Raw genomic sequence first — 25257 nt, 5'->3', positions numbered from 1 at the left:
CACCCACTCCCCGCTCCTCCGAAGCGCGCGGCTGATCGACTGGACTACTAGGATGGACATTGGACCAAGATGCCTCTGTAAGCTGGAGGAGCCACACTAATTGCCTAGCGCCTTGTGCCAGCACACAACACCCCATGATTTGCTCAGCTCAGGGCATCCGTTCACTTTGGCGAAGCCGAGCTGCCGTGTCCAGCAAATGGGATCACTCCTGGCTCTTTGCGGCGCAGTCTCATCGTGACCTGGGGGTTGTGGTTACGACTTGTAACCAACACCAGGGTAGACCACATTTTCAGCCACTGGCCATAAGCGTTTGCCGCGCCTACATCTCATTGCAGGCTAGACGCCCCTGTTCTACGCCACATGTTGATGGAATCCAGATCTCTAAATTAAGTCTTCTCTAGACAGGTATTGACAGGGCGCTAAACCAACTAGGCGGAGAGTGCCTTGACAAGATCACGGAATATAGTGCGCGACGGAGGTAGAACAAAAGGAGGGGTATCGCCAAAGACGCCAGCCAGCCCGTTCCTTTCCCACGGCTGTGCATTGGAACCGGCCACTATTGCTGATGTCGACTGGTCAACCTTCGTACCCGTTGTCTGGTGACCAAACAATCCCTCGAGCCCAGAGTCCGGATATTGAACCAGTTCGCCAGTGTTATTGGTACGTGGGATTTTGTTTGCACAGCCGACTTGTAGAACGTTGGCCCCAGAATCTACAACAACATATTCAGCGGTCCGGGTGCTCGAAAGCAACTTCACAGGCTCCTTTGCCAATTTGAAACGGGCAAGCAAAGCAATGGAGCCTATGTCGTACACTCGTACCATATAGCCGGATCTGCGAGACTTTTTCGATGTATGTTTCTTCTGCAAGTTTCTTGAAGCCACTGCGAAGGTCTGTGTTCTGGGGTTGACGGCGAGTAGACATGGTCCGCTATCACCATCGGATTGCGGTCCTATTGAGTCTGTCAGCCGCACAGTATCGTTGACCGCATCCCATATGGAGACTGATCGCTCTGTAGCAATAAGCAAATTACAGCCCAGGAACGATGTCGCACTAATATGTCCGATGCTAACTCCGACTTTTCTGTATTTGACACTGCAGGTCCGCACATCAATAAGGATGCTTAGTCCCGGACTTGTTGTCGTTGGCTGTAATGACGCTGCGAGAACCGACCCATCTCCAGAGAAGCATACTGAAGCTGACTCCAAGCGAGCAGAACTGGCATCGCATGTTTTATAATGCCCCTTCAAGTCGAGAGTGTTCCGGCACTTCCAAGTCTCAGGTGTCTGATTCTCTTCCTTCGTCAAGAAACGGCGCTGTCTAACAATGGGCCGCCAGAGACGTAGCAGGCCATCGGTGCCGATTGTCGCAAACTCTTGACTGTTGGGTCGTGAAGCGATATCCAATACAGGCGAGTTGATATTGTCTAAAAGATGTGGACTGTCAATGCGGGTGATTAATTGCCAGAGTGCAGATGGTTCGTTCCAGCGCCAGAATTTTAGGTAAGTCTCTTGACGAGCGGAACCAGCACAGGAGTTTAGATCGAGAGCCGCCACATCATCGGAATAAGGGCTCCAGGTGTCGACGGTAGCCATCCAGTTTCCGTCGTCGGAGACGCTCAGATGCTGAACATCCGGGGTGAGTATCCGAGTCCCGTCAGGGCTGATATTGAGTGTCGTAGCATTGGTACGTGCAAGGGCTTGGCGCGATATGTGGCTGCCCGAATGGATATCGTAGATCTGAAGAACGGGTGCGCTTGGTGACGTAGCGCCGTCTTTAGTGAGGCTGTGAGCACTTGGCACCGTTATCAGGAGTTGATCAGGATTTTGCGGATGCAAGATAGCTGTGACCTCTCCACTAGAATAGCCACCTCTTGCGCATGATTGGCCAGCAGATTTGCCAGACTTCGCGCACAGTTGTAGACTGATTATAGTGGCCAAGGGCTGCAGCTCTCGTGCTGACAAAACAACAGCCCGGTTGTCAGCCAACTTTACAGCATATGAGTTTCCAGTCCCGGAGACGACTATATTGCATATAGGAGAGGATAAATGGGGGAGAAACTGCTTCCGGCCAGTATCTAGTTGCCACAGCACCATGACTGATTCGTGGCCTCCGGAAAGAACATAATTCCCTGGGATCTCAATTAGCAATATTCAATCATCAGTTCGAGAGGAAATGACAGACCGTCTGTTGACCAGCGAACAGCTGTGACAGGATTCCGGTGCCAGTGCAAACGCCTAGGGGATGGCTTTTTGTCTTCACCCCGTCCGCTTCGGGTGTCGAGAAAACTAGAAGCATCATGGTATACTAGCACAGAACCATCCGTCCCCCCCAACGCGATATCGAAGTCAGGTACCTTTCTTGACACTGACTGGTCTCGCAGACTAGCTCTGATGTCAATGCAAGTGATAGTAGTAGCTAGCTTTATTTCTCTCCACGAGTATATTGGCGTGTCCGCGTCATGATTGGAAGACAGTCCACCGAAGAAGATACGCGCGCCTCCAAAGGCGACAATTGCTTGACCGCTGTCTAGGACTCTAAAACCATCGATTTTGATATTGGTGTCGAGTACGACGGTACTCTCAAGTTTCTCACCATTCAGCGAAGTGGTAGAGAGGAACCTCTTACCGTCCTTGCGCTCCTGCAGAGAGAATAAAATATTCCGCGCATCAGCCTCACCGCTTGTGCATGGTCTACACACCAAGTCAGCCGAAATTGTCTTGTGCGTAGTCGTCCAATGCGCAAGCTGCTTGTTCGAGGACCAGTCCCACTCGCTCACCGATCCTGACAGGGTAAAGATATATAGGCGCTCGTGGTTGACATTAGAAAGTCGGTAGCCGATGATGCTGCCACCAGGGCCGACCTCTAGGACACGAAATATACGCGAAGTCGCGATCGAGTAGATATGAATTGCTGTGTCAAGACCCAGAATGATGTATCTAGAGACGGACAAATTAGGGCCGATGTTATGGAAAACACAACTTGAGTACTTACTGCTCGTCGGGTGTCAAAACAGGATCAATATCAGAGAATTGCCCGGCGAGATTACGGGTTATAGACCAGGGACTAGACGGCGAGTTCGCACCCTGATCGATGGCACTCAAGGCGAGCTGAATCGAAGTGCCGGGAGTATCGTAGGCAATAGATTTCTGTGAGACCTCCGAAGAATTCTGAGTCTTCGAATTTCCATTCCCGGCGTGATCTTCACCTGCAGAGGTTCGGCGACGCTTCGTCCTCTCTTTTTTGACCTGGGTGTTGTCGAGCGCTGCGTCGCTTGCCCGTGACCGTTTCGCAAGTCGGGCCGGACTCGGTTGTTCTTTCGCCGGCATGAAGATGAGCGACTGGGCGATTCTGCGCCGCGTAAGTGTACCTTGTCAAGACGACTGCCACTTAGGCAAAGAGGATCACCAATGTCGAACGGTCGAACAATCTCGTAACGTCAACTAAAAAAATCTCTCTGCTGTTTCCACATCCGATTCTTACTGGGCAGAAGCCGGAAGCTAGTTCAAATCTGGCTAGTGTCGTTCCAAAGGCGGATTTCTTGGGGAAAGAGCAGCCACCGCCTGCCAAAAGGGCTAACGACTTGGAGATCTGAAAAATGTTGGTCGCCCGTCTGCCGCATTGTTAGACCTCATTCAAATCCCTCTCAAAAACCGCCTTCACGACCACCGACGCTAGATACAAACGGAGAATCAACCGCAGTTTTCTGAACTTCTACCTATTTGCGTCTCCTTTAGCATATCTAACGATCCCGACGTTTCCTCCGCATACTTCGACCTAACATCGCGGGCTATACTGTATCAAACAGTAAAGAGCGGCCAGTGAACAGCCTATTTTTTTGCAACTCTCAAGTGTCGGCGCGATGATTATTCCAGTACGATGCTTCTCATGCGGCAAGGTATTTGAGATGGGTTCTGTGCTAGTTACTCAATATAATAACATGTGTTTTGCCCGCAACAGGTTGTCGGAGATCTTTGGGAGCGTTATTTGCAGCTTCTCGACGAGGGTATTCCAGATGGGTAAGTATAGTGCAATCTGCTATGCGCAGCATGAAATTCTAACTTCTGCGCTTCCCAGAGATGCTATGGATCAACTTGGGTGCAAGCGGTACTGTTGCCGACGAATGATCATGACGCACGTTGATCTGATCGAGAAACTCCTTCGGTAAGAGCGATTGTATTGCATCATGAGAAATGTTAGGACTGACAAGTTCATTAGATACAATCCCACCGAGAGAGATCGCGCCAAAGCTCAAGTATAAGTGCCCAGTTACCACTTATCCCTACTTTTACCGCACACGTTCTTTGTTTCGCGGAAAGGCAAAAAAGCTGATAAAGGGCAATTTGTTCGCTTTTCACGATGCTGCGCTGTCTGGCAGCTTGACGGGGCTACTGATTAACGAAAAGTTAGCGAACATTCATTATACCCCTACTACATTCTGTTCCGTCTAAGAAATGGCAACAGCTACGATTTATGATGCCTATTGGTCTTAAACCAGTGTATATTAGTTGATCTCATCTGACGGTCGAGGGCAAGTAATGCGAGGTAGTAACTGCTACCAGGCAATAACCGAGCTAACAAGGAACATCATATCAAACGACGGTCATGCTTGGCTTAAGCAGACCGCGAATGATGCCTTTCTTCCTTGTAAATGACTTAGGTATCCATATAACTCATGGTCGTTATCTACCACAAATGTTATGGCATCCCCGTTCTCGTCGCCGTCGAATGCCTCAATTTTCACAACCACAGAGTCGGGGAATTTGACAGAAACCAGTTGCTGTAGTTCGGTGATTGACCTGGTCGACAATTTCTCAACCCAGGGTTTACAGTCCGTATGCATTTCGCTCTCAGGGCTAATGGTGATGTAGACTGTGATGGACATAACAGACGAGTCTAACATTGGGTCCACATATCCAAACGTGCCACTGACATCAGTGAACGACGTGTCATTGGCTGCTTGTAGCAGCGAGGGGTCAATTTGCATATCACCCAAGTCATTGCCAGTGATAGGCGCACTGGCAAGAGCTTGTGAAGCAAGCGTGCTGATTCCATTTGAGATGTCATTGTCAAATGGGGCGGCCGCATCAGGCGTGCCTGCGCCAGGAATGCGAAACTGAGCCCGAGTGGGCTGTCGCCTACGTGACGGATCTCTTTTAGTTTGGTCATCACGGAGCCGTTTCATGACGTCGCGACACAGAACTTCCAGCGCTCTCAGCTTCGTAGCATGCGCGGGGTCTGACTCCCCCGGGGCCAGAATGCGTTGCAGCAGCTCTGACCCACGGATCCATTGCTCCTTGAGCTGCTTCCAATGCTCATCGCCGGCTTCCAGTTTACTTGTGAAATGATCGTTCTTGAGAGTATTGTAGAAGGCGTTGCGTATTTGGCGGCTCTCTTCTGGGTTAATTTCAAGCGTATTCTTAGCTTCGGCGATGGTCATGCGTCGTTCGAGAGTCCTCATGCGCTTGGTTACGTCGGTGCACACAACATCAAGAGCAAGAGATTTAGCCTCAAGCTGGTTCGGGTCCTCCCAGAAGACACGCTGAAGATGCTCGGATTCTTGTATTAACGTGTTTTTTGCCTCTTGCCATTTCTCAGGACCGGCAATTGTTTTTTTGATGAATCCTGCCTTCTCGCAGATGCTTTGAAACTGGTCTCTGATTTGACGGTATCCGGCATTATCGAGACTGAGGTACTTCTTGCTTTCGTCGATTGTGGTCTCAGAGGGGAAACGTGGCGGACCAGGAGGGTCCGCCGGTAACCCAGCCCATCCCCTCGTGCGTCGTCGACGCTTCCTCGCAGCCCAACGCTCTGCACTTTCTGCTTTCAAGCGATCGAGCCGCTCCTTGCGTTTGGCGACAACCTCGGGCGATAAGCCGGGCGACGAACCAGGTTGAGCTGCTACATCAGGCTGAACGGCCTCCGTGTCGTTATAGGGCTCAGGGCTCTGGTATACTTCTTGCTGCAATGCTAGCAGACCATCCTCTTCTGATAGTTGAGCCGAGCTCGGCGTAACTTGCTGTGCTTTCGTCCCATTGGGAACCCGGAGTAACCAACGATTCTTTGCTCGCACACGCATTAACTCACGCTCTTTGATTTGAAACCCTTCCTCATTGAGGACTCGAAGCATGTCTCGCTGGCTGGTGTTTGTCTCCCAAAGCTGCTTGACCCGGGTAACAAGTTGCAAGTTCTTGTGCGCGGGATTCTGCTTCGAAGGAAAACCCCATCGTTTGAATTGAGTTTGGAACGCTCGTTTGCTACAGAGACCTTTTGGTGAGTGTTTTGAATGAGGAAGCCAAGTTTTGAATGTGAATGGTAAAGCACCTTGGAGAGAATTGATAAACATTTCTCATATACTCCATAATTTCCTCCAAAGCTTTCCGTTCTTTGATATACATTTGATAACATATTTCTCGTTTCCCATCCCAATCGTAAACCATGATGAGCAACACTCCCTCCAATATGGAGGTGCGTTCTGGGGTCAACCCAGCTCGTCCCCCACCGAGAGAATGGTTGTATGGTTGTAAACCAACGTGAGTGTGGAGTACCCGCAAGGCGTATGTTGTCGCTCCTGTACACCGTAGTAGTTGCAGTTGTTTGTTTGCTATAAGTGCAAGTCTGGCACGCCGTAGTAGTGGAAAGGAAATGAGGGCCCACGAAAACGGCACACCTTTCCTCGACTAAGCACGTGACTGCCTCACGCTCGCCAACAACTACGTAGATGGTAGGTTTAGTGATGCCTGGTGTGCATAAGGTAATCATCTATCATGACGGGAACTTCTAGTTCATTTACCGAAAAAGAAAAAGACATATGTACTAGATAGGATGGCGGCCCTGACTCATATACAATGTCCATATGGGCCTCCAAGCGATACCGGTCCGAAAAATCGGTCTATATACAGCAAGATATTGATTATAGATGAACCTGGCCTCAGCTCACACTGCGCACTCTTCTCCTGAATTTAAATATCCTGGTGCGTAACCACGTGAGGAAAAGCATCCATGTGCTTTTTGACTGAGATTTCCAAGTTTCGGGCTTTGTTTGTGATTGTGTTGGATGTGATCGATGAGCAGGTTCAAGAGGGTTATAGTCGAGAGTCTTTTCTTGTATATCCCCACCATTTATTGACGTCCGCTGATTATGCTTTCCTTTTCGCTTGAGCTGCTTTTCCTCTGCTCGGATTCGTTGTTCTTCGAATTTCCGATTCTTGGCTGCCTCTTTCTCTTCAAAAGCTTGACGTGCTGCTTGAACCGTGGCTGCCCGAGACACAGGATCCATGCTCGTCCGTGTTCTGGAGCGGAATACAAAATCCAGAGATGACCTAGACGTCGGAGATGTTGCGTCTAATGTGCTAGTATTGTCGCGCGAGTAACCGAAAGATGCACGACCCGTTACATTTGTCTGAGAGGCACCAGGTAAGGGCGAAGATGAACTGTCCGGGAGATGTAGCGACAAGCGTGGCCTGGAAACCGAAGAGGCAGGCATGTAATGGTTCTCAAGCTCGGATTTCGACTGAGTCCAAAGATCACCTTCTGAAGCTTCCCCTCTTTGAGAACTATCACTCTCAAAGTAAGAATTTTGACGGGAATGGGGGATCAATGGAGGTGTATATGCGCGAGGTCCGCGGCGCATTGGATGCACATATTGCGATCCTGGCCTGCCCATACTGGAGCTGCTGGCCGTGGAGAGTTGAGAAGTCCCGCTTGTAGATCGACGATGCAAGTCGGATAGCTTCCTTCTCGTTGGGAAATTCGTGTACAAGTCATGCTGGACACTGTCCCTGTCGTGGCTTGTGTAAATCCCTAGCCCCTCTTGTTCAAACGAGGATCGCGAGAGATCGATTGAGGTAGAGGGCGAACCGTCTCGCGAAGCTCTTTTGAGCAAAGGTTTAATTTGTACTTTGGCAATATGCTTCCCAGAAGAGTTGTCCATCTTTAGAGAAGACATGTCTCGCATGAATGAACCCCTTGATTGGCTCAAAAGACGAAACCGTTTCCCGAACGTCTTCGTGGATAACTGTCTGGTGCGGCGTCAATCCAGTATTGCGCTGCCACTCAAGGACCGGAGTGGTATTCTTGGAGCAAAACAAAGCCGATACGATTATTGCAATTCGGGCGGAAAGCACATTTACTTGAGGGAATCGCAAAGCCCGATAGGCAAAAGTACCACGGAAGTGGGTTCAGATAGAGTGTGAGAGAGCGCTTCAAAAGTAAATCGGTACAGACTTTCTCAGATCGGTTGAATCGGATTTTCAAGCAGGTATTCGTGTGCCATAGGATTGTGACCCCGTCGTCCCCTCACCTCCCCTCTTATCGTTCCAGAAACTGCGAGGAACGATATAATCTAACAATGAACCGTCAGATGCATGATTTCGTTGTCGTGAATCGAGGATGCAAAGCGTGGAGTAACTCGACGATAAGCACTCGACCGAGCGGTTCAAATAGCGATGTATCAGGGATCGAACTGCGCGAGTCGCATTACCGGGGACGACGCGAACCGACGGGCTATACAAAGCAAGAGGATAACAATAGTAGTATGTAGAGAAGCCCGTCGTCAACCAGCGAATGCGCAGAGAGGCTGGAGATGTGGGCTGACCTTTTGGGAGGAAGACAGCGGCGGTGAGATCGCCATTAAATAGTATCTGGGCTGGGGGCGGCTAGACTGCGACAGGACCTTGGACTACGACGCTATCTCGACGAATGCGGAGAAATTTGGCGGCGTGACCAACCTTCTTGAACCGGCACTTCCGAACAGCCAATTCGCTCTTATCTTTCCCGCGATGCGTCTTCGTCCTGCACGATATCTGCGCTCCTCCACAGTCCAGAGTCCAGCCTGCCGTGGTCGCATATCCTACTACCCACACTACTAGGTACTGCTGTACAGTCTACGACTTTGTTGTAGAATACTTCTATAACGTGCATCAGATTATGGACATGACAACCCCTTGTTGCATGAAGACAAAACCCAAGCACAGGAAAGTCTGGGTATGACTCCACTGCAGACAACCTCGGAAGTCTGCGGGCTGCTTCTTCAGTGTTCACCGACACCGACTTGTCCACCAGGGCCACCACACTAACTCTGAACGGAGTTCTGTTGTCAAAACAAACACGCTCGACGGTCTTCATTACTGTTTAGTACCTAGATAGCTCTCAACGACCTTGTCTCATTGTGTATTTGAGCGGCAACTTTACAAGGTATGTTGCCCAATGCACAAGCTAAAACACAAACGATAAGGGGCTTGAGCAGCAGCTCAATTCAATAATATGACTGGATGGTAGACTGCTGCACATCTTCCCCATTCTACGTCTACGCCAAGTGGCAAGTGCCAATCGGATTTTCAGCAAGCTTGCAAACTGCTGCAGTTGGTGCAGCAGGACGAATCACCCCCACCCAGGCTGAGATGCGCACCACTTCCGTTGTTGCTCTTCCTACGTAGCTGATGGCGGGGCAGCCCAATCGCCCCTCCTCCTGTTTCAGGACCCCTCTGTCAATGATATAATAATATTATTCCGGTCTTTCTTGTCCTCTCCTGTTCTTTAAACCATCATCAGCCCGGCAAACACATCATCGAGATTCATCACTTATAGAGTTGTCGCGTTCGCTTGACGTAACAAAAGGCCCTCGACACTTCTCTACTTGCTCAGACTGCCTCTCTGAGACTTTCAGAAGCCATGGGCGTCTCTTTTCAATACCTGGGCATCCTGCTTGTCGTTCTATTGGCGTTTGCGGGACAAGCACATGCTTTTGGTGCTGGAAACATTGCCTCAATCTCCAAGATTGAAGGCCAGAATTGGCGCCACGGAGATATCGAGGATGCACTCCTTAGTTTGTTCTTGGCTCGCGTTGCCGGTGGTCGGAAGTTCAGCAAGCTTGACGTCCAGCGCGTCTACTTTGGAAACTGGCTTCGAGACTACAGCCAGGCTGTTGACGTTGGCACCGTGAAATATGTCAGTGCTGAAGCTATCCGGATTCTTCTCTGGGTTCTTGGATTCTTGAGCTTTGGGTAAGATGCCACTGATGAGACCCTACCATTAAAGCCTCTCTGACAGCATCAAGGTATGGCACCAAGGAATTTGAGGTCACGACTGAACGTCTTGGGTGCTACCAGCCCACTGAACACATTGACAATCCTCTTGGATATGCTGAAGGCGAGGACGCTCGCGACTATGACCGACGTCTTAGAGGCCCTGTCGATGAAGAGCGTGAACTCGCTATTGATCCCAGAACGGGTGGGTATCTAAACTGGACGACTGTTTTCCTTACTGACATTGCTGGTCGTTGCAATAGGTCTCAAGAACTACATCGCCAATGAGCATATCGATATCGCAACCTCCGCTGCCCTTGTACGACGAATTTTCCGCCGATCAGTAGAATTGGGACGGAGATACGCGAGATCAGGAAATGATGAAGACTTGCATGAAGCTCTTCGTCTTCTCGGGACCGGATTGCATTGCCTTGAGGACTATGCTGCCCATTCCAACTATGTTGAACTGAGTCTCATTGAGCTGGGTGAATCGGAGGTGTTCCCTCATGTTGGTCGTGATACCCAGGTTGAGATTCAAGGTGCTTCAAATGCTGTTTACCCCATCGTGACAGGGACCTTTGGTGGTGTGGACTTTTTCCACTCGGTGCTCGGCGAGATTTCTGATAAGGCGACACAGTCCGAGGTCCAGGAACTCGAAGGTGTCATCAATGAATCCCAGAGCGGCTCGCCGTCCGACAGTTTTCTCCAGGATCTTCTGAGTAAAATCCCCGATGGATTGATCGGCAACAGTGACGAGAAAGTTGGTAGGATGGATGAACTCAAAGCCGAGTCAAACAATGCGCGAGAGAGGAACGAGAACGTTACACCCCGCGAACCAGAGGAGTGGGCGAACTACCTAGGCGATGTCCAGAAACAAATCTACCCGGTTCTTGAATGGCATGACGACCTGCTCAAATCAATCAACGAGGCGATCGAAAAGATCCCCGTCCTACCGGATTTGATCGAGCAGGTGTCGGAACAAATTTCGATGGCTGTCTTCTCGATCCTCGCCCCATATGTACTGCCCATATTAAAACAAGTCAAGTCTGAGCTACAGACAGGATCTTCTGAAGTCATCCAGAGCAGCAGGGAACAACAGCACGTTGTCTTCAACGATGATTCCTGTAGCGACCCGACCCACTCCATGCTCTCCAAAGATCACTTCTCCAACGTTCTGAACGAACCAGCTGGCCGCGTTGCTTCCCAGGTTGTTAAGTGGACGGTACCGCAGTTGATGGAACTCTGGGATGACGAGGATGCTGATATTAGGAGGACTCTGGATCGAATTGTTGACGGTGTGTTCCATCATCCGGCCCTGTGTCACGGCGGAAGGGATGGCTCTGAAGACATTCGTCGAACTATGTTTGACACTGTGAGAGAATGGTGGGAAGGAAAGTCGAGCCGAGAACTCGAAAGTTTGCGTGAGCAGCTATCCCGTGAAGGCGTTCAAGAAGGAAAGAACCACAAGGAGGGTGTTCATGACTCGGGACACGGCTGCGGAAAGCCCCTTACCGTACACAAGGGCGGCTCGCATGGTTCCAGCCAAGGCAGCAAGCCCAACATCGGGGGCATTGAAAAGATTGCCTCGGAGGCTGCTGGTGGCGGAGCTCTTGGTGGCCTAGTCGGTGGGCTCGTAAGCGGTGTCGGATCGATGTTACTTAACGAGGGTTCGAAGAGCGATTCCCAGGGAGAAGGTTATAGCCGCAGCTATGAAAGGCGGGAGCCTCAGTATGAAGAGCGCTACGAAGAGCGGCACTACTCATCTCGACGCACTGAAGGCTCTGACGATGAGCGCGAGAAGCGAGAACGCCACCACCATAAGGACGACAGCCGAGAGCGCCGCGGCTCAGGAAAAGAAAGCGATGACTCTGATGATGAGAGAAAGCGACAAAAGCACCACCGCAGGCATTCCAGCAAGCATCGTAGCCGTGAGCGTTCCAAGGACCGTAGCAGTGGTTCCGAAGATGAACGCAGGCACGACTACCAGTATACCAGGCGCGAGAATGCATATGACGATGGCCGAACTGGATACGTTCAAGAAACCTCAGAGTACAGGACTGAGAGCGGTGGTTATCGAGCCGAGTTCACCGAGTCGACCTATAGCTCTGAGGGTCGCTCATTGAGCCGATACGAGCAAGGATATGGCCAGGACAGCAGGCCCACGCAGTAAGTCAACATGGATACTCGATATCATCACAGCGTCGAGCACTAAGCTGATAATTCGGCAGGGGCTATTCTTTCGGATATGGGGAGACTCAACAAGGATACGGTGGATCCAGTGGAAATGGCGGCCGTGAGGAATTCGGCTCTCGTGATGAGTATGGATCTCGCAACGAATACGGTTCCGAACGGAGAGGTGACAACGAATACTCCTCTCGCGATGACCATGGTTCTCGCCAGTACGGCGGCTCTGGAGATGAGTATGGGTCTCGGGGTGATTACGCATCCCGAACTGAATACAGATCCCAGGGAGCATATGGATCCCAGGGAGAAGAAGGCTCCCAGGGCGGCTACGGATCTCAAGGCGGATATGGAGAGGGTGGCTATGAGTCCCGGGGTGGATACGGCTCTCGCGACGAATATCCCCCCCAGAGTGAATACGGGCAGGGTTATGGCGGATACTCGCAAGGCGGGTACGGCGAGCGCCGTGACGACAGGGGATATGGATATTAAGTTCCGCCGGTTAGCGTGCACGACTATATCTAGTCCTCCTATGCTGAGCTCTGAAGCTCGCGGGAGAATGCAGAGTTTACGAATGAATTGATTTCCAAATCTGAGTAATTTCATCACAATCACCACTCCTTCATCTCTCCAGGCTTCGGTGCCTCGACTCGAACCACCTTGTCACAATTGAGCAGACAAAGGGGATCGAGAGCCAGTTTTAACTGTAAAAGAGATCATCATCAGCGCTACTCGTTGTAGAGGACAAAGTTACTCACCCGCCTCATGACATCCACTGCAGCCTCGCCGACCTCATGCTGGAGGTAATCTCGCTTGATGAGACCGACACCATGCTCACCCGTCACTGTGCCTTCCATCTCAACAGCCCGTTTCACCATACGATGAACGACGCCCTCAGCGGTCTTCTTCTCTGCCTCATTCCACAAGATGATTGCTATCGACCGTTAGACGCATATAATGCACACACAAAGATCACATACCGTGGAAATTACCGTCCCCAACGTGACCGCAAATGCCGGCCAATAGTCCGCTCTGCGTCATATCTTGCTTAGTGGCTTCAATGATATCAGGCAGTCTGCTCATGGGGACTGCTACATCGGTAGTCCACACGTGGTCCTCGGGCCCTCGTCTCATCGCCATGACACTCCACAGTGCCTCCTTGCGGGCGCTCCAAAGCGAGCGCATCTCTTCATCGCCGCGGGCGAACTCAAATGATTTGGCCTGTGTCGATGAAGCAAGCTTCTGGACTAAACCTATTTGTTCCTTAACGCCGTTGGGCGTTCCCGTGAACTTGAAGAAGATGGTAGGTGCTTCCTTCCATTGCCGTGCTGTAGTTCCACTTGCGTTGATGCACTTCATTTGCACATCATCTAGGATCTCTACACCGGCAACGAGAATTCCTTCCTCTACAACTCGAGTAACGCACTGGGCTGCACTGTGAATTGAGGGGAAACTTGCAACAGCGACATTTTGGCTCTTGGGCTTAACTGTCAACTTGAGTGTAGCTTCAGTGACCAGCCCGAGGGTGCCCTCGCTACCAATGAACATCCGTGTCAAGTCGTAACCAGCGCTCGACTTTCGCGGGCGCTGCTTCGTCTTGATAACTGTGCCATCTGCAAGAACAACAGTGAGGGAGAGGACCCACTCCCGCATAGTTCCATATCTGTAGGCATTTGTGCCCGAGCAGCCAGTGCCCACCATGCCACCAATCATGGCGCCGGGTCCAGGGTCAGGAGGGAAGAAAAGACCCTCATCGGCGAGCGTCTCGTTCAATTCCTCCCATCCGAGGGCCGGCTGCACCACGACATCGAGGTCACCCTTGTGTACTTCCAAGATGCGGTCCATGCGACGGAAATCAATGCAGACACCTCCTCTTGTAGGAGCAAAGTGGCCTTCTAAACTTGTTCCACCAGAGTACGGTGTGACGGGTATACGGCGTTGATGGCACACCTTCATGATGCGAGAAACATCCTCGGTGCTTGATGGGTAGAGAACGAGAAATGGCTTTTCGCTTTCTTTTGTCTTGTAAGATGACCAGTCTGAACCAGCGTGGGAGACCAGATCCGCATGCTCCGTTGAGACATTCTCCTTCCCCAGGATTTCAACGAAATCTGCCCAGGCAGCTTGTAAGTTCGAAGAAGAAACATCGTGTCGGGGAGCTTCCAGTTCATATAAATTCGTTGTGGACGACGTCGGTAGGCTTGCGGGCTTCATGGAGCCTAGGTAATAGGCGCCAGTCGAGAAGAATACCAGTGCTACCAAGCAGGTTAGCGCATCAGAAAGAAGACACTACCAAGCTGCTACATATTCACGTACCGAACATCAAGGCGGCATACCGACCACCCTGCGACTGAGTCTGATATTGCGCATACCGCTCCTGCTCTGCGCGCTCGCGCTTTAGTCGCTGCTGCGTGCTCTCATACAGCTGATTCTTGAATGGCTGTGGCTTCTCTTCCGATCGGCGAAGCTTTGAGTTCTGAAAGCCTCTGCGCTGGTTGAATAGAAGCGTTCGATTGTTCGGTTGTTGGAAGGCGCGCAGTATCGGCCGAAAGGGCGGCATGGCGTTTAGCCGCACCATGGCGACGTGAGATCTATCGGATAGATTGGGAGAGAAGGAGACGGGTTTAGAGGTAGAAAGTTGTAGTCATCAGTGAGGAGGTGTTGTTCTTCGGTTAATGATCAGATTGGAGATTGAAGAATGGAGAATGGGAGAATTGCGGCAAGCGGAGTCGAGCTTGGTTGCCAAGAGATTCGATCTCTCCAGACTCCTACAACAAAGACTACTCCAGAAAGTCAGGAACGACACAGTACAGAGTACAGAGTACAGAGTACTGCAGATCCAGCCGGGTAAATACAGCCATAGTCCAGATTCCATTCGGCAAGCCGGTTAAATTTGCACAGCTGGCCGGAGTCCGTATCGTCGAATCAGATTCCCCAAGTTGCAGCACCCCGCCATGACCAGAGCTGTCTCTGCGCCGGAGCTCCAGCTATTCGCCATGACGGAGTTGTTCATGTCTCATGACCCTCTGGGCTCTTGAGTCTTGACTCTCGTGTCTTGACGCGGGCTGAAATGGTTGAGTCCAGTCCGGACTACCCCACGTCATAGGATGGAGTAGTATAAAACCCTGGGACCCCTCTCACTGTTCGCTGTCGAACATCCGTCTACCATCCTCCCCATTCCCTACATACCCTACTCCCACAATGGGCTCAGCTGAGGTATATTCATCTCCAATCGCATCCATTCTAACTCCCATTCCACTTACTAACAACGGCCCCAGAATCTGTCCTTCATTCTCAAAGGTATCCACCAGGTCAAGTTCGAAGACCGCCCCGTTCCGGAAATCAACAACCCCCACGATGTCATCGTAAACGTCAAATACACAGGTATCTGTGGCAGTGATGTGCGTACATTCGACATGACCGAGAGACCGAGATAGACCAGACCGCCAGCTAACATCGACCAGGTCCACTACTGGGATCACGGCGCCATCGGGCAATTCGTGCTCAAGGAGCCCATGGTCCTCGGCCACGAATCATCCGGAGTCGTCAGCAAGGTCGGTCCCGAAGTCAAAGCCTTCAAAGTCGGCGATCATGTTGCGATGGAGCCCGGTATTCCCTGCCGCCGGTGCGAGCCCTGCAAAGCCGGAAAGTACAACCTCTGCGAGAAGATGGCCTTCGCTGCTACCCCGCCTTACGACGGTACCCTGGCCAAGTACTACACCCTGCCCGAAGACTTCTGCTACAGGCTTCCCGATTCTATCTCTCTGCCCGAGGGTGCATTGATGGAGCCTCTCGGAGTCGCCGTCCACATCGTCAAGCAGGCCAGCGTATCTCCAGGCCAGAACGTGGTTGTCTTCGGAGCTGGCCCCGTGGGCTTGCTGTGCTGCGCTGTAGCCAAGGCCTTTGGCGCAACCAAGATCATCGCAGTGGATATCCAAAAGCCGCGATTGGAGTTCGCACAGAAGTTCGCCGCGACGTCGATATTCGAGCCTTCCAGAGTTTCCGCGGAAGAGAATGCCCAGCGGATAATCAGCGAGAATGACCTGGGCCGAGGCGCCGACGTCGCCATTGACGCTTCAGGTGTCGAACCGTCAGTCCACACGGGCATCCACGTTCTCCGCCCCGGAGGCACCTATGTGCAGGGCGGCATGGGCCGCAGCGAGATGAACTTCCCGATCATGGCAGCCTGCACGAAGGAGCTGAACCTCAAGGGCAGTTTCCGCTACGGCAGCGGCGACTACAAGCTCGCTGTCCAGCTGGTGGCCTCGGGTCGTATCAACGTCAAGGAATTGATCTCCGGCACCGTCAAGTTCGAAGATGCCGAGCAAGCGTTCAAGGACGTCAAGGCTGGAAAGGGCATCAAAACGCTCATTGCCGGCCCTGACACTACTGTCTAATTCTGAAGTTGCTGGTCAGCTAACTTATATTTGTGGATGTGGTGCGGTGTTTAGGGTGCCAAAAAGCGAGACCATTGAGAAGCGTTTGTTTGGTCATGTGGTCAGTATGAGGTTCCAGTGATGAAATGAAATTTGATGATACCCTACCGTGGTATGATACGGAGTATAAGTACCTGTTATGTCTGTCCATGGAGCCATAGGAACGCCAAAATGAAGTAAATTACTATACATACAAGGGAGATGGTATATGGATACAAAGCCAGCTTCCCCTTGGAACTCAAGCACAGAATCACGAGTCCTTGAACGTAGCCTCGTACCTAAGAAACAGATTAGCTTTAACTTTATTCCATCATAAACAAAATCAACATACCTCTTCCCTCTAAAAGCCCACAGCCCCCAGTTCCCACAAGAAACATCATGCGGATCAAGATCATTCAAATCCCACCTCAAACTGCGGAAGATGTTTTCACCTGGTTCAAGCAGCATATCAAACTCTCCCGCACATTTCTCATGGACCCAATTAATGTCCCTCTCCATATCCCACTGCGTGTATCCCGTCGTGATAATGGGCACCTTAGTCTCGAGCAACATAGGCAGCGTTTCCTCCCACTCATGCGAGCTAGCCGGGTGTCCCAAGCCAGGGTGGAAAAGCACAACACAATCCAGGTAGGGGTCGAAGGGCTGGAAGTAATTCGCCTTGTACATAGTGTGGAAATAGTCGACGTAAGTGGTGATCTTCATCTGCCCACCTAGTCTGTCTTCGACAATTCCGCCGAAGGGGTTGGAGGGTGTGCGTTCGGGGAGCGGGAACTCGTCGTCGCGGTTCGCCATGCTCTCGGGACCGATGAAAATTATGTTTATGAGGGAGCGGGGAAAGATGTGGCTGAGTTGGAGCCAGACGTCGCGGGGGAGGGAGGACTCGGCGCGCGCTCCGAGAACGAAGAGTCGAACTGGGGGTGCCTTGACGCGCAGACCTTGGATGTCGGCGCCCTCTCCAGTCCTCGGTGGATGCAGAGAGTAGCGGAGGGCTAAAATGCGTCAGAACTGCTGGCGCAAACATGGAGATAGAAAAAACTCACCGCTAATACTCTTAAGACCCTCAGCTGTAAGTCTCTTATCCTTGCGAATACTATACGGGCTCAATTCGTGCAGCACGCTCCCGATAGTCATCGGGTAAGTAAGCATGCGCGTAACCTGACGCATACTCCGGTCGTCGTTAATCGCATCAAACTCCCTGGTATAGAGGAACGTATCCCAATTCGTCATGTTGATGACAAAGTTGTCATCCTGCAACCCGGGGTACGAGAACTCAGGGAAAAACCGCCCAGAGTGCAGGTCATGGTCGTCCTCATTGATCTGCCTAAGTGTCTCGCAAACTTCCAGGTGAGCCTCGTAATCCTCCATCCAGTGCTCCTCGGAGCAGTAGACCGGAACTCCGCAGTCAGGACACTCATACTGCGAATGGGCCGGCGGAAGACTGGCGTTGGTGGACACTTTGCGTGCTTCCGGGTCATGCGGGGAAACGGGGGCTCGAGTCTGTTGATGGCTGGGATGAGGGCAGAAAGCATTCTGTTTAATGAATGCCGCTCGCTTCCGGATATCCTGCGATGGGGACTCAGAGAACTTGTGGAATAGATTGTTGGGTTTCAAAAGCTCGCGGGAGTTGCGGGTGTATGATGCGGAGTTCGCCTTTTGCACAAGAGAAGGGAGAAGCAGCTTTAGCGATGAAGCGCGTTTCGTCATCAGGACGGAACTGTTGGATGCAGAGCAATTGTGACTGCGAGTTTCCAGGCCTCGCGTCAAGGTAGCGGACGACCCATAAGCCCGTCTTGAATTGGCGACATGAGGCGATCTTAGCGTCGACCTCGAGGTTGCAATATTTCGCCGGAGGGCCTGCAGACAACGTCCGCAGGTAAATTCGCCGGCCATTGCGTTGGTGGGTGAAGAGGGTGTAGTGGTACAAAGATGCCAATCGTATGAGGATAGCTCAGTTCTGCCCACTGCGGCCGGGACAGTCCCGCAGTTCCTCAACACGTGACTACTACTCAATATACCAGAGGAAATCAAAAAATGGTGAACTCATGTATGTACTAATACTAAGCATATGTGTACCCTGATTATACTCATGATCAATACCTATCCAGGCCCGAGTCGGCCGTAAACGTACCTTCGTTGCTGTATCAGAAGATATCTTCCGACTTGCTCCAATCGCCCTTTGCCCTGCAGCCCCAGTAGTCTCCAGTGTGCTTCCAGTATTCTTCGCCTGTAATTGGACACGTATCCTTGCTAAACCATTTGGGCTTGTACTCCTCGCCATTTGTCTCTCTTTCTCTTCGCTTGGCGCGCTGCTTCTCCTCAACCCGGTGCTTTTCTGTAGCAGCGAAGTCGTATTCGCCCTCCTCCATTGCCCGTTGATCTGGTCGAAGACGGGTATCCGTAGGCGGAAGTTGAGGCTTCAGGCTATCAGTGAGCGAGTTGAGTGTAATGACGAATGGCGTAAGGTTGAATGGTACTCCAGTAGGGCGGGGGTGAGCCTGCCAGACCAGTATCGTCTTGGCAGACTCAGGATCCTGTCCAGATACAGGGGCTTCGAACCCTGGGGTATGGCGGGCATAGATCTTGTCATTCCATCGGCCACCGATACTCCATTTAGGTGACCCTTCCTGGTCAACAACCTTGCCTGTCACCTGGTATGCTGACGACGCCTTCCAGCCGCGTGGCTTGAAGTCTAGAAAGCAAACTTCGCCGGTAGTCCAATTCTTAATCTCCATCAGACCATAGTTGTCGACAGTAGGGTTACCGGTGATGATGCCAATAACAGACGAGGTAACCTTCTTCCAAGTATAGATTTCCTCGCCCCCCGATGCAGGGCGTAGCTTCAAGAACCACGTTCCCAGAAGGTTGATATCAAATGATTTACCGTAGAACTTGGACTTGAGAGACGATTCACCCTGTAATTGGAAGTCAGCATAAGCATGTTATTGTACGAGAAATTTGTCAAAACTCACCCAGTAATCCCACTTCGGTGATTCGGCAAGAGCAACACCAATCGGCGGGTGGTGGCTGACTTGCTCAACGAAGAAGCGATAGCCCTTGTCAGGTCTGACGTACTCGAAAGTCTCACCCAGAAGCGGATTGAATGGCTTGGCGACACGCCCGATGGTGGAAGCATATTCACTGGCGGCATAGGCGGCGACATATACGAGTCGCTCCATGGAATTCGTCTGATCAGCGGCAACGTCGAGGAGATCGGTGTACTCCAAATCTTCCGCAACACGCTGAAGCAATGATGTCGGCTCGTTGAAGGAAACGGGCAGCGTCATTTTGGTCATGTCCTTTCCAATCATAGACTTCAGAATTCCCTGCAAAGGTGTTAGAGACATACTTGACAGTTGGAGAGTTTACTAACCCAGAGCGAGATCTTGGGGCGATTATCGTAGTCCATTTTAAGCCTTTCTCTGATGGGCTCTTCGTATCCCTTGAATGATGAAGCAATCTCAGAGCGCCTCACAGCCCGAAGCTCAGAAGTCTCTTCGGGAGCTTTCTCCTCTTCTTCATGAACCTCTGGAGCTGTACGGTCCACAACCTCAACCTCGCCAGCGTCAATCGCATCGAAGAACTCCTCTTCTTCTTCATCTGATTCCGAATCGTACAGGCTGCTGAGCTTGGACAAGGTGGACTTCTTGCGATGCAGTCCCGGCCGCTCAGGAGCCTGCTCCTCGGCAGGCGAAGCATCCTCTGCAGCCTGAAAAACTTCCGGTTTAGGGTCTTCCTGGCCATCAAGGCCAGCTTCATGAGAGGCAGCTTTGACGGCATTTCGACTGACATTTGTCGATGTGCCTTCTAAAGCTTCCTTGAGAGCTCGCTTTGTGCGACGCCTCTTCTCCTCCGACTCGCCCATCTTGGACTGCAACTCGTCGTGCTCCTGAGCAATGCGTGCCATACTCTCTTCCCACATCTTGCGAAGGTAGGCTTCTCGGTTCAGTCGATATTGCCAATAAGAGTCGCGATCCCGGGATATCTTCAGAAGATTCTGCACCAAATCCTTGAGACTGCTTACAGCCCCTTCATACGCGGTCAAGGCCGAATCAACTGACTGATCCGAAAGCGTAGTGGTAGGGTTCTTTGACTTCTCCGCCTGTAGTGACGATGCGACATTGGCAAGTATCTCAAGCTGAAGCTTCGCAGACTGCGCAGTGATGTTCATGGCATCCTTGTCGGTGGGAGGCGTCTCGTGGCTGGAGTCATAATCGGCATAGTCTTCATCCTCACCTTCCAGGTCAGGAGCGGTCGTTACATGACTTGTCACTCTATTGATGTCACTTTGAGAAGGACCTTGGTCTAGAGAGCCGTACATCGAAGCGTCCTCATCAGGAACACCTTCAAGAGTTGTACGAGATGGGTACGGACTAAGCTTGGAGCCGCTGCTACTCGGGACACCGAGGGACATCGGGGCCAAGCCCTTTTGACTGGACTTGACACTTTGAACCTCGGATTGGTGTTCGCTAGGTCGACCTTCAATTTGATCCATCTTGGCCTGGCGCAGTGTTTCGGCATTCTTGGTTTGGCGCTTTTCCTCCTCCTTAGCTTCATCCTTGGAATACTGGATGGCGTTGTTGAGAGTCCAGAACCAACGCTTTGCCTCGACGACATGGTTGGCTTTAAGGTGGTACTTGACGGATGATTTTCCATGAATCTCAAAACGAGTCTTGTCTTGAGAATCCATGTTGAGTCTTGCGATTTTCATGTTAATTGCACCACGGCAGGCAGAGCCGGCATCATCTGATAGGGTTAGATTGGCGAATAAAAACTTCAAGATGTAAGAATGACTTACCCTGATGCTTATAATAACTCAATACTCCATCCTCGAGAACAAACCATCGCAGTTTATAACCACTGGTATAATTGGTCCATTTCTTCAAGTAGCCCTTCATCTCACGCGAGTCCTTACCCGCGAAAGACGATTCACCGGCACCAGGTCGTCCGGAAACACCCTGGCCAGAGCTAGTTCCGAGGATGGCCTTCTCTTGAATACCTCGCTGAGCCATGACAGCGGCAGGAGACTTCTTGACAATTGCGCGTGTCTTGTCATCCTTCGTCACATCCTGTGGAAGCTTGCCCTTTTTGTCGCGACGGAAGGGATCGGCCCCGTGCATCAGCAAGATCTGGATAAGTTTTGTGTCTTTCTTCCTGGCACCCTCATGTAGAAGCGTACCACCTGATTGGCTAGTGGCGGGGTCTGTAACCAGATCCAAAGCATTGACATCCAAAATGCCCTCGACACGGGGTTCTTCCAATAGTTTCTCCAATGAATCGTAGTCGCCTTGACTAATCAGTGCCTGGAGCTCTCGAGACTTCTCATCGATAAAAAGCGAGCGCGCAAGCTGCAGTTGCTGGAAAATCTCAGGTGCGCGCGAGGCTTCAAGCGGCGTCTGTCCACGATAGTTCACGATTGAGTCGTTAATTCCTGGTCTGTTCAGAAGTTCGCGGACCACTGGCCCGCGACCAAGTTGAGCAGCCAGATGCAGGGGCGTATTGCCCTCTCGATCGCGCGCATTGATATCAATATCATCCCCAGCTGACAGCACGTACTCAACGACCTGGGGCTCCGCGCATTGGATAGCCAGATGAAGAATTGTTGTGCCTGACAAGCCATTCGCCCCTTGTGGATCCTTGCTTTCCTTGATGGCCTTTGAGATCGCCGTCGTGTCGCCGCTTCGCAGGACCTCGAAGAGTCGGAACGTCCTAACAGACTGGTCCAGAGACATGGTGCTGGCTTCCGTCTGCGTCACGGTGGGCAACTGCTCGATATCGTCACCTCCACGGCCCAACTCAGGCAAGTTCGACGTGATATCGGTAGGCACAGCAGGGGGGCTGGCCTCTTTTCGTGATTTGCGGAAACTGGAGCTTCGGTGCGTCGAACCGCCGGAGATCGACACGCTGCTGCTAGGGATCACAGGGGAGCCGATGACAGAGTCGGACGAACCGTTGTCGCGACTGCCACTTTCTTCGTCTTTATCTTTGTCTTTCGATTTGTCGCGATGCAGAATCGCAAGTGCCAAAGCACTCTTGGAGCGTTTGTGCCTGTAAGATGGAGGCGGGGTAGATTAGCAATGGCGTCACACATCCCCTGATTCCTTGGCCTGTGACGACGTTCAACGGGGGGTTGTGGTGTTGCTGGCTGCGACTGCCAACTTGTTGCTTCAAAGAAACAGACTCCACCTGGAAATCAAGATCCCTTGTGAATCTATTGTCTTCAAGCACTGAAGTGACCATCGCAGACCTCGACCGTGGAACCAAACGATAGCTGTCCAGAGCAAGCGGCACTTACCCTTCGCCCTTTTCCGTCATCTCTCTCTCTTTTCAGTGAGCATAGGTAGGATGTATGGTCGATAGTGTTTATGTCTGATGATAGTGTAGTACCTCGAGAAGAAATAAATTGTTATAAAACAGTTGAGGAGGAAGAACCGGAGTCCTGCGAAGGAGAGTGTCGATCTTCCAGACGCTCGTGGCGCCTTGGCGGCCGTTCCCAGCCAGATGAGCCTTCCATATCCAAGCAAGATGGCGAAAACAACTGCAACTACTAGGCAGCAAGCCTATCACACAAAGTGCAGATCCAGCCGCTGGCGTAATGTGGCTTAGGTTTTGAGAGAAACGTATGCGTACTCCGTGCTTCGTACATAAGCATGTATACGCCTGCATTGTTCCGTGCCAGCCACATAATTGCGAATGAAAGAGGCTGGTGGCCACCTTGAAACCACAGATTTTTGGGCTCACATGCTGGATTATTGCTGTAAATTGCTCTATATATACATTGTAAGCCCGCCAAGTCTAGGTAGAATACATGATTTTGTCAGATATATGCTCTGTGCTCGTTCAACTGCTCTCCCCGCTAACCAAGAGGATGACGCTCCCAAGCTGTCGCCTAAGATCCTCCTTATCAACATCGTGAGTGTCCTCAACTTCACCCCACATCTCCGTTTGCCACGAGACTTCGAGGCTGGATGCCTCAGCCGCCTCCTCGATTCCGAACCGCTTTTGCCCCTGCCGTTGCAGCTGGCGGAAGTTCTCACTCCACTCGGCCACCAACCGGACTGCCACCAGCAGACTTTTAGAAGCAAGGATACCTCTCTCAAGGGCCGCCAGATCATGAGCCTCTAGCCCGTGGACCCATTGCTTAATGATATCTTTCGTGGCCTGAGACTGCGAAGCCGGGAAGATGCTGTTCTCATCTAGAACCGGCACAATCTCAATGCCGGGCCACACCTTAGTACTCAAGAAAGAGATTATATCCTTTGCAACCCTCATCTGAGCTTCCCGCAGGGTTTCGCGCTTCTGGCCGTTCTCGTCAATCTCAATGTGCTCGGCTTGAGGCACCCAGCAAAGTAATGTATCCGTCTCCAAGTAGCGCATGGCAGTCGTGATGATCTGGTCTCGCGTAGTTGTTTTCCCCACAGCGTCTTCCTCCGCAATGTCCGCCGCGCGCGCAGTGAGAGATGTCAAGGGTATCATGTGGTTTTTCAGAGCTTGCTGGGCCGTGTTCATGACGTCCCATTCTAAAGCGATCGCGTGTGCAAGGTGCGGCTTCGTAGACGGTACGGACAGGACGCTTTTTTGAGGAGTTCTAACCGGCCGCTTGTCAAGTAGGACCTGAAATTGGCCATCTGTGAACACGAGCAGAGGGTTAGCGGTTACAGCTGAAGTCCAACGCAAACAGTGTGGTAATAACAGTACCTTGCTTCTTCTGCACATCGACATCCTTCCAGAAGCGCTTCTTCAGCGGCGTCGGCTTCTTGAGCGGTCGAGTCTGCGTTTCGCTGCTTTCTTGAGGTTCTCCGCTTTGTGTTTCTTGCGCCGAACGCCCTCCGAACTCCGGAGCCGGCGAGGGGGCTTTAGGCGGAGGCCCGTGGGCTGTGATTGGGTGTGCAACAGCTGCTTTCAAGGCGGATGATTGGAAAGCGCGCGATGAAGGGACACGATATCGCGCAGCAGTCAAGAGTGGCTGTTGCGGCCGGACCGCGGAGGTTCGAAGCAACGAAGCTACCACCTGCCTCACCATTGTCGTAGTGGATAAGGCGACAAGTGAATATGGTTGTAGTAGCGGCGCGGAGAACAATGTGTGGTATTGACTCTTCTGGTGTAGTAGCCAAATGCTCAATCGCTCGTCGTGTGGTGGTGCACCGCTGGATTATTTTCGGAGCCGACGGAGATACCGCCACCGAGACTCGCTATCAACTTGTCACTCGCCACAGGCGCCACACTTGGGCTCCACAGTTCTCGTACTATAGGTACTGGAGGTATACTCTACAGAGGTTTCTGGCTACGTGTGTATCTCGCTTGCGATACAATAACTGACCAAACCGCAGATTATCACCTTGTAATGCTCGTCAGCTTGTTCGTTTTCGACTTATACGGTGTTCTTCGCCTCCTGGTCTCGCTATGGTTGGGTCTATGTCTCTACCCAGATAGCTCATATTCAGATGCTCTTTCTTGACAAATCACAAAGGCCTGGTGGAATTATACTCGTGTCTGAGGTGATTAGCTATTATCTCTTGCAAAGCGGCAAGAAAAACAAAAAGCTGTGAGGAAAACATGCAGGCAGAAAATAGAAGATCAGATGGCCTCCCAATTGTCGATCTAAGATGAAAAATAAT

General features: G+C 51.5%; 9 protein-coding genes across 9 annotated transcripts; 3 read left to right on the top strand and 6 right to left on the bottom strand.

Annotated features, from left to right (window-relative positions):
• Positions 1-282: 282 nt before the first annotated feature.
• BDV14DRAFT_10383 (WD repeat protein) lies at positions 283-3434 on the bottom strand. The gene is made up of 3 exons (XM_073765540.1): positions 2995-3434; positions 2185-2939; positions 283-2131 (listed from the first exon to the last, which is right to left on the bottom strand). The coding sequence occupies exons 1-3, from the start codon at positions 3327-3329 to the stop codon at positions 429-431; spliced, it is 2793 nt and encodes a 930-aa protein (XP_073622462.1). The 5' UTR covers positions 3330-3434; the 3' UTR covers positions 283-428.
• A 336-nt stretch (positions 3435-3770) lies between these two features.
• On the top strand, positions 3771-4403 carry BDV14DRAFT_10306 (DNA-directed RNA polymerase core subunit RPB10). Its single transcript, XM_073765527.1, has 4 exons — positions 3771-3898; positions 3961-4019; positions 4078-4164; positions 4219-4403. Exons 1-4 carry the CDS (start codon positions 3863-3865, stop codon positions 4259-4261), a joined length of 225 nt encoding a protein of 74 aa, XP_073622461.1. The 5' UTR covers positions 3771-3862; the 3' UTR covers positions 4262-4403.
• BDV14DRAFT_10331 (Clr5 domain-containing protein) lies at positions 4386-6649 on the bottom strand. The gene is made up of 2 exons (XM_073765529.1): positions 6325-6649; positions 4386-6257 (listed from the first exon to the last, which is right to left on the bottom strand). Exons 1-2 carry the CDS (start codon positions 6438-6440, stop codon positions 4604-4606), a joined length of 1770 nt encoding a protein of 589 aa, XP_073622460.1. The 5' UTR covers positions 6441-6649; the 3' UTR covers positions 4386-4603.
• Positions 6650-6653: 4 nt separating this feature from the next.
• BDV14DRAFT_184598 (uncharacterized protein) lies at positions 6654-8608 on the bottom strand. Its single transcript, XM_073770536.1, has one exon. The coding sequence runs from the start codon at positions 7955-7957 to the stop codon at positions 6932-6934; it is 1026 nt and encodes a 341-aa protein (XP_073622459.1). The 5' UTR covers positions 7958-8608; the 3' UTR covers positions 6654-6931.
• A 1064-nt stretch (positions 8609-9672) lies between these two features.
• On the top strand, positions 9673-12698 carry BDV14DRAFT_193733 (heterokaryon incompatibility protein Het-C-domain-containing protein; the record flags this gene model as incomplete). The annotated part of the gene is made up of 4 exons (XM_073771820.1): positions 9673-10004; positions 10058-10230; positions 10289-12191; positions 12254-12698. 4 exons carry the CDS (start codon positions 9673-9675, stop codon positions 12696-12698), a joined length of 2853 nt encoding a protein of 950 aa, XP_073622458.1.
• A 31-nt stretch (positions 12699-12729) lies between these two features.
• On the bottom strand, positions 12730-15252 carry BDV14DRAFT_10252 (FAD-binding oxidoreductase). Its single transcript, XM_073765521.1, has 4 exons — positions 14523-15252; positions 13187-14461; positions 12965-13140; positions 12730-12910 (listed from the first exon to the last, which is right to left on the bottom strand). The coding sequence occupies exons 1-4, from the start codon at positions 14782-14784 to the stop codon at positions 12818-12820; spliced, it is 1806 nt and encodes a 601-aa protein (XP_073622457.1). The 5' UTR covers positions 14785-15252; the 3' UTR covers positions 12730-12817.
• Positions 15253-15407: 155 nt separating this feature from the next.
• Positions 15408-16603, top strand: BDV14DRAFT_193731 (NAD(P)-dependent alcohol dehydrogenase; the record flags this gene model as incomplete). The annotated part of the gene is made up of 3 exons (XM_073771819.1): positions 15408-15422; positions 15485-15607; positions 15671-16603. 3 exons carry the CDS (start codon positions 15408-15410, stop codon positions 16601-16603), a joined length of 1071 nt encoding a protein of 356 aa, XP_073622456.1.
• A 289-nt stretch (positions 16604-16892) lies between these two features.
• Positions 16893-22371, bottom strand: BDV14DRAFT_193730 (Oxysterol-binding protein-domain-containing protein; the record flags this gene model as incomplete). The annotated part of the gene is made up of 8 exons (XM_073771818.1): positions 16893-16920; positions 16974-17631; positions 17683-18496; position 18716; positions 18803-19554; positions 19612-19965; positions 20013-21385; positions 21438-22371. 8 exons carry the CDS (start codon positions 22369-22371, stop codon positions 16893-16895), a joined length of 4914 nt encoding a protein of 1637 aa, XP_073622455.1.
• A 706-nt stretch (positions 22372-23077) lies between these two features.
• On the bottom strand, positions 23078-24833 carry BDV14DRAFT_184588 (ATP synthase complex assembly protein ATP12). The gene is made up of 2 exons (XM_073770535.1): positions 24338-24833; positions 23078-24267 (listed from the first exon to the last, which is right to left on the bottom strand). Exons 1-2 carry the CDS (start codon positions 24660-24662, stop codon positions 23480-23482), a joined length of 1113 nt encoding a protein of 370 aa, XP_073622454.1. The 5' UTR covers positions 24663-24833; the 3' UTR covers positions 23078-23479.
• Positions 24834-25257: the final 424 nt, after the last annotated feature.

This window comes from Aspergillus stella-maris (genome assembly GCF_047715825.1).
Source record: "Aspergillus stella-maris strain CBS 113639 unplaced genomic scaffold BDV14scaffold_101, whole genome shotgun sequence".
Lineage (NCBI taxonomy): Eukaryota > Fungi > Ascomycota > Eurotiomycetes > Eurotiales > Aspergillaceae > Aspergillus > Aspergillus stella-maris.
The sequence above is the reverse complement of the archived record's forward strand: the minus strand, read 5'-3'. Positions and strand labels throughout refer to the sequence as shown.